At 39.4% G+C, this 12,230-nt stretch overlaps 1 protein-coding gene across 1 annotated transcript in view; it reads left to right on the forward strand.

Annotated features, from left to right (window-relative positions):
* Positions 1-8,265, forward strand: part of LOC111221354 (magnesium transporter NIPA2-like) — a 9,037-nt gene extending 772 nt beyond the window's left edge. Inside the window, exons 2-10 of the mRNA XM_022744714.1 lie at positions 1,331-1,435; positions 2,897-3,028; positions 3,996-4,052; positions 5,548-5,638; positions 5,754-5,914; positions 6,431-6,598; positions 7,206-7,285; positions 7,394-7,606; positions 7,697-8,265. Of these exons, the coding sequence (XP_022600435.1) occupies positions 1,331-1,435; positions 2,897-3,028; positions 3,996-4,052; positions 5,548-5,638; positions 5,754-5,914; positions 6,431-6,598; positions 7,206-7,285; positions 7,394-7,606; positions 7,697-7,897 (1,208 nt within the window). The 3' untranslated portion in view covers positions 7,898-8,265. The remainder of the gene's footprint in view (positions 1-1,330; positions 1,436-2,896; positions 3,029-3,995; positions 4,053-5,547; positions 5,639-5,753; positions 5,915-6,430; positions 6,599-7,205; positions 7,286-7,393; positions 7,607-7,696) is intronic.
* The last annotated feature ends 3,965 nt before the right edge of the window (positions 8,266-12,230 follow it).

Raw genomic sequence — 12,230 nt, forward strand, 5'->3', positions numbered from 1 at the left:
ATGTGTAGTGTTTGTTTGTTTGTTTGTTAAATGGTGTTATACGGTGTTTGGAGGGTGCGTTTGTTTCAGCTTCACCTGCGACCACAGCACTGAAAAGAACATGTTTAGATGAAGAAGCTGTTTTAATGGTCAGAGTTCAAATACCTTCAAAACTTGTACTTTTCTTATGAAGTCTTGAGTCTACAGTTAGAGGTGAGAGATGAGAGAATAAGATGTTAATGATGATTTATCAGTATTTAACTAATGGAAGTTTAAATAAATAAAGCATGTTTTACAGACTCTTATTTTGTAATCATTTTCCTTGATGTTTCCTGGAGAGAATTTAATGTAACATGGCGCTAATTACAGAAAAAATAGAGATAAAGCTCCATTTAAACCCAATAAATATTTATCCATTAGTTCATCATTAGAAACTTTATTCTTTATTCATATTTGATAAATTATGTGTTTGTCTGCAGATGAATTTCACATTTTTTGTAATTATTTGTAATTTGAAAAATGTTTTTTCCACCAAATTAATAATTATTTCTAGGTTAAATAATTAAAATAATTAGGAAATTGTTTTTTAAAAAATGACTAAAATGAACTGAGTTTCTTCAGATTTAGATTCAAATTGTGTCATGATTAAAGACACTGTGATTTTTGAGAGGGTAATGTGACCTCTGACCTTCGCCTCTATGTTTTTGCTTTTCAATAATTTTTGTTTTTTGAAGAATTTAATCTTGTTGCAGGTGAAACAGAAACATTTACCTTTTTATCAAAACTGCAGCGTCAGTGTTATCGCAGCCTGTGTATACTGAGGCCTCGCCGTTGTTGACAGTGTAAATATTGAACTGCTGCGTCGCTCCTCTCGTCGCTCCGATCAGCGACAGTGGTCAAACCAGTGTTTCAAAACCCGGCAGCAGTCTCACAAATCAAATGTTCAGCTGGGAAAACACCCAGGACACTCTGGTGACGTTTTAAATCATTTCCAAACATTTAGAAAAATGAAATTCCAGCGCTGAGTGTGAGTTTTGAAACTAAATCTTTGTGCTATAATTTATATTACAGCGTTATTTAATAATGTAAACTACAAAGGAAACAAAGGTATATGATTGCAAGTTATTTTCTCTAATTAAACACAATCTGAACATGTTTTTGTTTAAATCGGGACAAAAAAATCAGATATTTGATGCCAACTCGAAAGTTTTTTACATTTAATGTATTTATATGTTTCTCATCTCAGAGGGGGATTCTGGGAAACTGTCTCTGTAAACAGGAAATGAGAATAAACAGTTCAAACAGTCCCAGGGAATCAAACCTGACCGGTCATGCTGCTCTGTCTCTGCAGGGTCCGTGGTGAGGTTGTGGTGTGGCTCCCAGTCCGCCGTGTGTTTGGTCACTGGAGATCAAACACTGTTCCAGACTCACCTGAACAACAGCACTCACATGACAGGTAAACCTACACACACACACACACACACACACACATAGTCACTATGAAACGCCACGGTCAAACAATGACTCTCATGGTGAATCAAAATGATTTAAAGGAGCTATTTGTAAGTTTTGCTATCGCTACATAGCTAACGTTAGCATTAGCAGCTGTTTACTCACCAGTCTTGCCGAGAGCTTCAGTCTTTGTTGGGTTTACAGGACAAGAGGTTTTAATACATCCTCTGAGCAGCGCTGCTTCTTCAGGGCAGATTGGACGCTACAGTGACTCGCTATCGGAAAGTGGCGACACGGGGCGGGGCTAACTGGTTAGCATGCTAATTTTGGTATAAGAATAGAAAGTGATAGAAATAGAAGCAAAACAAGGTTGGTTTCAACCTCTGGAGACAGATGTTGATGAACAAAGGAATAAAGTTTGATGCTGAACTTGCAATGTTTCTTCTACATTGGTACATGTGGTTTCAAAAACAACAACGCACTTAATGTGTTTTTATATATATATATATATATATATATATATAAAATATAAAACCCTTTGTTAACAGGAAGAAAGTGTCTCCACACTTCCTCAACACTCAGTCACAGAGAAGAAGAAGAATAGATCTTTGTTCTGATGTTTCTGCTGCAGCAGGTTGAATTTTAAATGTTGAAGTGACTGATACTTCCCACATTTTCATGGTCAGACAGTGATTAGATCAGTTCAGATTAATTTGAATAAAGTGATTATATTTAATATTTGGTGTCAGGTTGTCTGACTGTGAAATCACTGGCTGCAGTCGGTGTGATAACATCAGGAGTGGGTGAAAGAGTTATTATGTAAAGAGGGACGTGAATGTGACAGTGGAACTCATTATTATTACATCTGGAGGGCAGATTATAATTATTATTATGTAACATTCACCGCACGGATTTATTCAATGTTTAAATTCTTCAAAATTCTATAAATGCAAATAGTTAAAGTTAAATGTTTGTATTGATAAAGGTAAAAAACAACAAATTGTTGATTTGCCGACCAATCATTTTATTTCCTTGTTGAATTAAAGTTTAATTATAATTTTTAAATGGGATCAAAAAAAAATATTTTAATTAATTTTTTACTCATTTATTTGTATTTGTTTCAATTTATTTTTGTTTTGAATTTTAGTTATTGTGTTCATGATACAATCTGAAGACACTTTTAAATTACATATTTTACCTTTAATAATTATTTTAAATAATTTAATTATTTGATTTTGACTTTAAACATTTTTTTGTCATTTATTATTTTTAATGTATTCTATTTTATTGTGTTTTAATTTTGTGAGTCTTTGCTATTCTGTAAACTTGTTAAATGGACTTGTGCTATATTGTTATTATCATCAGTAAAGTCTCTGGATGTTTCCAGGTGTGATTAAGTCATTAAACACACACACACACCCTCATGAACACACACTCAGCTGACTGACGGACTGTTTGTCTGCAGATGCAAACAGCTCCTACAACCTGTGGCTGGGTCTGACTCTGGCCCTGCTGTCGGCCTTCCTGATTGGTGGGAGCGTCATTCTCAAGAAGAAAGCTCTCCTCCGATTGGCCGACACCGGGCACACCAGAGCAGGTGAGCAGAGCTCAGGAGACACGGGAGGAGGAGGAGGTCTCACTCCTCCCTGAATATTAACAATGGTTCTGATTATTATCACAGACTCAGATTATAAGGCTCCATTCTCTCTGTCATTTCAACTGTGGCATATCTGTGTCTCTGTTGGAGTATGGAGGAGTATGGAGGAGTATGGAGGAGTATGGAGGAGTGTGGAGGAGTATGGAGGAGTATAGAGGAGTATGGAGGAGTATGGAGGAGTGTGGTGGAGTGTGGAGGAGTATAGAGGAGTATGGAGGAGTATGGAGGAGTATGGAGGAGTGTGGTGGAGTATAGAGGAGTATAGAGGAGTATGGAGGAGTATGGAGGAGTATAGAGGAGTGTGGTGGAGTATGGAGGAGTATGGAGGAGTATGGAGGAGTATGGAGGAGTGTGGTGGAGTATGGAGGAGTATGGAGGAGTATGGAGGAGTATGTAGGAGTATGGAGGAGTATGGAGGAGTATGGAGGAGTATAGAGGAGTATGGAGGAGTGTGGTGAAGACACAAAGAAATGAGGAAAATTCCCGTCATTATTTATAAAAGCCAAATTTGATTTGTACAAAGTTTGTTTAATCTGATGGAAAACAGAAAACAGAGAAAAGCAGCAGATCCACAGATTAGAGAAACTCCAACAGATGAGCTGTGAAGTTGTCTCTTTGTTAAAAACACTCATGGTTTTATATTTTCTACGAGTCGAGGAAATAAAGTCAGTCCCAGATTAATCAGAAGTTTGGACTCTGTTATGAAACTAGTGGTCAAATGAAAAGTTGCTCAACTTGGACAAACTTTGAGCAACGGGTCACTTCATGTTCTCTGACATCACTGTGATTATCTCTGAACCTGACGACGCGTTCGAACTTTGTCTCTTCATGAAATAATATGGTAATGTGATGTAAAATATGATGTGTGTGTGTGTGTGTGTGTGTGTGTGTGTGTGTGTGTGTGTAGGTGATGGAGGTCATGGCTACCTGAAGGACTGGCTGTGGTGGGGAGGCCTGTTGACCAGTAAGAATCTGTTATTTTTATGATCCACAGCTTCGTACGAGAACGACCGATAATTTTTACTTGAAAAGTGATAAAAATGATTAATTGATTTTTAAAACAGCTGCCTATAAATTATCTGATGATGGACTAATCAATGAAGTGAGTAATCATTACAGTGTTACCTTAAAACAACTCTTTTATCTGCACAGATTTTCAGCCTGTTCTGCTGCGTTTGTGGGAAAAGTTTCATTCACAAAAATGAATAAAAAACGCTAAATGTCACATTGCAGAGCTTCGGGTCGCACTGTGACAAATCAGCAAAACAAATATACAACATATTTAACAAAGTCCGCGCTCGTAGTAACTGTTCATCTGACAGAAAATATCATATTCTCTAATGACATCAGTTTTATTCAAAAGCAGCAGTTTCCAAACCTTTTCCAAATGTTGGTGACCCATGTCTTATATTTTTAATAATAATAATAACAATAGTAACTTTATCTATAAAGCACTTTACAAAATGCAGTTAGGAAGTGCTGTACAAACATAAAAACAAAACAAAGCAATATAAGACACATAGGCAAGTATAACAGAGGATGTATGTATTTTAAAATGATAAAATCAATTGAACAGACAAAAGAAAATAAGATCAAAAGTAAAAACCAAAGTTAAAAGTATTGCAATCCCAAATTAAAAGCTGCTTTTTACAGCTATGTTTTGAGTCGTGTTTTAAACTCGGGCAACGGTTTTAGCGTAAACATTATTTATATTTATATGTGTGTGTGTGTATACATCAGGGCTGGGACGATTATCCGACGTAATCGACGTTGTCGATTATAAAAATTATTCGACGTGGAATTTTAGTGTCGACGCGTCGTGTAAAACCACACAGGGTAAATGTTCATAGAACAAAACCGGAACTTTCTAATGGGACCGTTTATATTCATCGTCTTTGGTTTACCCGGATACAAGCGCAGCGCAAGGGCTGGGACAACGCGGTGACGTAATTGAAGTCATTGACTACGTGAATGATTTGCGTCTGTGTAATCTATTTAAACAACATGGCGGCGTCTACCAGCAGTACGACGGAGCGTGTGGAGCAACACGCGGCAAAAAAGGCTCACACACGGTCCTCCAGAGTTTGGGAATACTTTAATCTTGACACCAACAGTGCGGTAGTCTGCAGACTCTGCAAAGTGCATCTTCATTTGTATGTGTGTGTGTGTGTTGGACAGGGCAAATTGTTATATTAAATGACTAACTGGAAAATAATTGCAATAAAATTACTGTTAGGTTAATAAAAAAATAATTGTTAGATTAGTCTAATAATCGAAAAAATAATCGCTAGATTAATCGTTTACAGAATAATCGTTTGGGACAGCCCTAATATATACACAGTGTGTATATATATATATATATATATTATAATGACATTTTCACCATAATCGTACTGTTTTGCAAATGATATATTGGTCCACTTGCGATGTGTAATATTAATATTACGTCATGTTCGCAGTGGGAGCCGGAGAGGTCTGCAACTTTGTCGCCTACATGTTTGCTCCGGCGACGCTGGTGACTCCTCTGGGCGCTCTGAGTGTCCTCATCAGGTAGCCGTAGTTCTCAAACTCCACCTCAAGGTCCAGTTTGTCGGCACATTTTCATAATAACTTACTGTGTGTGTGTGTGTGTGTGTGTGTGTGTGTGTGTGTGTGTGTGTTGCAGTGCAGTCCTGTCCTCCTACCTGTTGGGGGAGGTGTTGAACGTGGTGGGGAAGCTCGGCTGTCTGCTGTGCGTGCTGGGTAGCATCCTGCTGGTCCTCCACGCGCCAGAGGAACAGGAAGTGACGTCACTGCAGGACATGACCAACAAGCTGCTGGAGCCTGGTGAGTCGCCCTAAATATGCGTGGCTAGGTTACCATGGAAACTGATCCCCGGTCCAACGTGCTGCAGCTCATGACTTTTTAAATTTAAAGAAGTTTTGTGGGACTTTTGCCATTAAACACATTTAAGTTGTCCAGCTTTAGTTCGGGGCGTTGTTGGGTGATTGTCTCTGATGGGTTTTGTCTGGACTGAGCCATGCTAACTGCTTCCCCTGTTTCCAGTCTTTATGCTAAGCTAAGCTAACCGGCTCCTGGCCTGAGTGGTGTTGATCTGAACGTCCATCTCTCTGTCAGTGTATTTTCTATAAATGTTGAACTGTTCCTTTAAGAGAAACCAGATTAACACGGTTACAGTGTGGAGCTGAAACGTGACCCCGCCTCTTCACCTACAACACGAGCGTTAAACATACACAGAGAAACTTGATCGACTGCCCTGTTTTCAGTGTTAACTCTTTCCTGTGTGTGTGTGTGTGTGTGTGTGTGTGTGTGTGTGTGTGTGTGTGTGTGTGTGTGTGTCAGGTTTCCTGGTGTACGTGTCGGCGGTGTTGGTGCTGTGTGCCGTGCTCGTGTTGTACTTCTCTCCTCGGTTCGGTCGCTCCAACATCCTCGTGTACATCGGCATCTGCTCGCTGCTCGGAGCCTTCACCGTCTCCTCGGTGAAGGGCCTCGCCATCGCCATCAACACCGGTGACAGACACTCAACACATTGATTTACACTCATTCACTGACGGAAGCTGAGGATCTTGTTACAAACACAAACAAAAGACAAAGAAAATAAAAATGGAGGCTGAAACAAAAGCACACAATGAGTCTCTTGCAGCAACAGTTTAGTATTTTTATCTTGAACTCTCTTTTTAAACACTGTAGGTTCTTCATTAATAGAGACAGTTTTTCATTTCAGGCACTGAATATATAAAGTGGTAGCCTCATTAAAGCTCCATGTTTTCTTCTTCTTCTGTGTTTTATTTGAAGTGTTGATCCATCAGAAGATATAAAAACCATCTCAGTGTAGTTTTACATCTCCTCTCTCAGGCTTCTCTCTGGAGCTCTAGTAACAACAGGTCGGTGAGCCAATCAGAAGAGAGGAGGCTCTGAGCCTCTCTTCTGATTGGCTGACTGTTTTCTGAGTGATCCAATAAAAATAAAGCAGATTTCAGGTAAAAACACTCGGAGAAACCAAATCCTGCAAGGTTTGGATGGTGGGTCCAGGTGGGCGGGGCTTGGTGACTGCTTTGTTGTGACATCACAAAGTTACAGAAGAAGAGTTTGACAGTGTCTGTGTTTCTGTGTTTAGTCTCTTATGATATCTCGGTGCTTGCTAGTCCTCTCACCTGGATCCTGCTTCTCACTCTCATCGTCTCCATAGTAACACAGGTAAGCTGTGATGTCATTGATCATGCAGAAGTGTTTTTGTGATGCTCAGATTTTTCCCGCTGCCATAAAAGGGAAGTCTCCCTCACCTGTGCGTGCGTCTTCCTGCAGGTGAACTACCTGAACAAGTCTCTGGACACCTTCAACACCCTGCTGGTCTACCCCATCTACTACGTCCTCTTCACCTCCGTCGTCCTGTCCACCTCCATCATCCTCTTCCAGGAGTGGAGGGGCATGTCGGCCGTGGATGTGGTCACGACGCTGGGAGCCTTTGTGGTCATCGTGGTGGGCGTGGCCATGCTCCACCTCTTCAAGGAGCTGCAGGTAGAGGCCCCGCCCTTCCTCATTAATCTGAGTGCATCACTGTTTTTTAGACATGTGATGTGAGATTACATAATTTTTTTCTTAATGCAGATGACGATGAAGCAGCTGACCAATCAGCTGTCTCAGCCGGTGGAGAGGGAGGGGCTTGCGGAGGAGGTGTCAGCCAATGGAAGAGCAGAAGAGGTACAGAGGAATAAAAAAGAGGATAAATACGGACTGATGGACAACATGGTGATCGAGAGTCTTCCTCCTATGAGAGAGGAAGGACCGAGAGTCTTCATCATCAGCTGAGACAGGAAGCAGAGACGCAGGTTTGTGTTTCCTGTCTGGACGTTGTAGTTCGGACTGCTCAGTTTGTAGTCCTCACTCTGACTGATACTGTAAAAATCCTAGTGCACTTTTTTTAAAGGCCCAGGCCTGTAGTTTGAAGACGTTTCAGTTCACTGTAGATTATTGATCCACGAGCTTTCACACAAAACACTTTTTCATTCACCTGAACACACTGTGCAGCTCCTGGACACAAATCCCCCATTTACACTCAGTGACTCCAGAGTCGACAAATTCAACAGATTCAACCAGGTGTTCAAACCTCCTCAGAAGTAACAACAGAGACACAAAATAATTTAACAGAGACTAAAACAACTACAAAGAGACTGAAAACAACCACAGAGACTGAAAACAACTATAAAGAGACTGTAGTTGTTTTCAGTCTATTTGTAGTTGTTTTCAAAGAGACTAAAAACAAGGAAAAAGAGACTGAAAACAACCACAAAGAGACACAAGTGTAAATGGGGCCACTGTCCGTTATCATCTGGAACAACACACCTTCAGATTGACGTATTTACTGTCGTTTACATCAGGACGTCATGACACGTCTCGGTGTCATTTCACCCGCTTCATTAAAAAGTTGTGTATTTTATTTATTCAGCATTTAAAGAATGAGGCTGGTGTTGGACAGTATTGTTTTGTTGTCATCACCTCCCATGTCCAGATCCAAACCAACAATGTGTTAGTCCGTCTCTCAGTACTTTCCGCGCTCGTCTGAATCTCAGCTCACATTGGTTCCTACTTCTTCTGAGGTCTAGAGAAACCACCTGAAACCCGGATCTGAATCAGCTGTAAATAAATAATAACCTGCAGTACATTTGTCTCAGATGAGACACTCGTGTAACTTGAGAGCGTTTTTACTGAAGCTGATGACGACAAGGATCGTTGCCAAAAGTCAAGTCGCATTTCTTATTTACATTTTAGAAGCAGCTGGATCAGCTGTTAGCGGCTCCTGTTCACACCGTAAACACTGATGTTCACACAGCTGTCACTGGGTTAGTTTGAGTCTGAGGGAAACTTGAGTTCTCCAGTTCTGCAGCTATAAAAAGCTATTTTTTCTTTCTGATTTCTAAGCAGGTTTTTTGGACATTTTATTCACAATGGAAATCAGAGATAATTACAAACTCAGGAAGTTAAAGTCACTCTGAATCCAACAACATGTGTTTCATGTGTGTGTGTGTGTTCAGATTTGAGTTATAACTCCCAAGGAGAAGGAGGATTTTTGATGCAGATTTTGCTTTTAAATTACCTTCAGAGCTGTGAGAGACTTTGAGCTTTTCTTGGTTTTATTTGATTCAGTGTTCTTTTAAATATTATACTTCTATAACAGTCATCAGCTTCAGTAACTGTTAGAGACACTTTTGTTCTGACATTTTACAGAAAATAAAAGATTAATCAAGAAAATAATCGGCAGATAAATCGATAACGATCATGATAGTTTGTCACAGCTGTAGTTTAACAGCTCTTAATGCTGATAGTGAACTGTTGTGAACAAGATGAAAGTGAAAGCTAACTGTCAACGAAACTAAAAATGCTCATCCAGACACGTCACGAAACCCAAAGATCTTTAATTAAATATGATGTTTAGACACAGAAAAGCAGAAAATATTCTTTCACTCTGAAACCGAACCTGGACCCTTGAGAGGATTTGAGGGTTTTTGTCCTGCATCTGATAAATTGATTGGTTCCTTTCATTGTTGGTTTTGATCTGTTCAGTGTTGACAGTAATAAAAATATGGAATATCACCAGACTCCTGCTTTAAAAAACGAGGTTTTAACAGAAACAAAATCACACTTGAACACAACATTTCAGAAAGATGTTTCCAAAGCACTTTATTCACTTTGTTAATGATCCTGTCAGGAGCTGCACCGACTCAGAACAAAACTTCTTTAACTTCCTCTTGAACAACCTCTACACTCTGCTCTGCTGCTGCTCTCTGTGGTGCCAGGATCTCAGAGCAGAGTGAGACATCTCTGTTTCTGTTCCTCTGATTTTAATCCTTCGAGTTTAGACTGTGTGAACGTTTTCCTCTCCGCTGAAGCCGGAGTCCATGAAGCAGCCAGACGCCACACACTCTCTGTCCATCACTCAGTGTTTAACTTTCAACTTTAACTTTATTAATCCTGCAGCAACGGACAACACAGAACACACACAGGCTAGAACACAATAAATACACAATAAAGTTCATGTGTCTATTCGTCTATAACGTGGGTCAGATTCACTGAAGTCAAACACATTTGATTTGCAAATTAGAAAATTACCACTAAATCTGTGCTGCAAAGATTTCTTCATGGTTTTGGTTTTAAGGTTAAGGTTCAGAACAATTGGTGATTAGTGATTAGAAATTATTTACATTAAATCAACAAGAAAAGATTAGTTGCTTCCACTAAATTCAAAATCCTAGCATCATGTTTTCCCTTTAGAGAATTTACACTGAGTGATCAGTACGTGTGTGTGTGTGTGTGTGTGCGTGTGTGTGTTTCTGCTGCTGAAGACTCAGTTTATGAAGCTCAGAGGAACAAACTCATTAAAGTGTCCTGATGACACAAACTGTTTTTCACACGTACTTTGCATTGATGCTGACCACAGCAGTGTTTGTGTTTTTTAATGGTGTGTGTGTTTGTGTGTGTGTGTGTGTGTGTGTGTGTGTGTGTGTGTTGTAGTAAACAGAAACACAACATGTCGAAACTTATTTTTAAAGCAACAGTTCAGGTGATTAAAGTTCAGCATAAAGACATCTCTTCTGTGAAGCTACAGCCAGTTAGCTTAGCTTAGCATAAAGACTGGAAACAGGTGGAAACAGCTAGCCTGGCTCTGTGAAACGGTGAGGTCTAAAGATCAGTGATCCAAGAAAAACACAGACTCTTTTTTTTTTGTTTAGCAGATTAAACAAACGAGGCTGATCAATATGTTTGATTAACAGTATCAGTAACTCAGGAACTCTGCTTTTGTCTGTTTCCTTAAACACAATCAAACTTTTATTTTGTTTGTTTTCAGTCAGTCTTTATATTTGTGATGCCGTCAGATCATTTCAATAAAGTTCAGTAAATTTTACAGTTTATTCTGTTTTTATTCTTTCCTCTAGAATCATGTGTCGGCACTTTGAGTGTCTGTCAGTTGTTTTGTTTTTCATTTGATCTTATTTTTTTAAATCATGAGAGATGACATCACCAGAGGCCAAAGGGAAAAAGAGCGTTCACAGGTGTCATGAATACAAATACATTAGTCAAATGACCAATTATCTTCGTCTTAATTTTGTCATTATTCAATGTTGTAACATTTTTTTCAAGAGGAGCTATAATCCACCTCTGTAGATCGTTACACGCTGTTCTGGTTCTGCTGTGTCTCCTGTGGGAAACTGTCACAGAGGAGAGAGAGACTGTCGTCAGTCAGCCGCCTCAGAGGACTCATTACCACCACAGCTGAGTCATCAGGAGACAGACAGACGGACAGTGAGACCCTCTTTGTCTCCTCATGCCCCCTCTTCCTTTCACTTTCACTCCGACACTACAGAGAAATTTGAATTGTAAATAAACGACACGAAGCAGCTGATCAAAGATGAAGTCTTCAGATACCAGAGTAAAAAAAATACTCCATTACAAGTAAAACTCTGCAGGCGACATGTTATTTAAATAAACGTGTCAGTAAAATCAGAAAAACGCTTAAAAAAGCTTAAATATCAAAGTAAAAGTATGAAATGCAGTAAAATGTGATTGACTCTGATTCTAACTGACATTATCAGATTGTTAATAGACGTTACAACATGTCTCACCTGTGTTGCAGGTGATTTTTACAAATATATATATAATATATTATTATTTATCATAATATAATTCCATTCAAAAAATATTAGCACAAGTGCTTTATTGAGCACTAATTAAACCTTTCATCAGCTGATTAAAAGACAAGTTGCACCATGTGACCAATGATTTACCGATTACTTCCTGGTTGCGTTCTTTCTGCACGTCCTCCGTCTGGACGTACGTGTAACTGTCACCACGTCAGAACCTGATTACACATCAGAGCGATTTAAACACAGTCCTCCTGATGTCTTCAATCAGTAACCGCGGTGATGTCAGTCGTTTCAACAAACGCCTGCTCCTCTCCTCTGATTGGCTGATTGGCTGCAGGTGCTGAGAACAATACAGGTTGTTTATTTCCCTGAAGAAGACACTGTAATGTTTGTCAGGTGAACTGACCAAAGTTCTGAGTTCTTCTTTCTACCAGGTAAGACTGTCTTTGTGCATTCTGGGTAAAATATGTGTTAATGATAACACTAACATGAGACAGTATGAA

The sequence above is a fragment of the Seriola dumerili genome, unplaced genomic scaffold (assembly GCF_002260705.1).
Source record: "Seriola dumerili isolate Sdu_G_001 unplaced genomic scaffold, Sdu_1.0 BDQW01000086.1, whole genome shotgun sequence".
Classification (NCBI taxonomy): domain Eukaryota; kingdom Metazoa; phylum Chordata; class Actinopteri; order Carangiformes; family Carangidae; genus Seriola; species Seriola dumerili.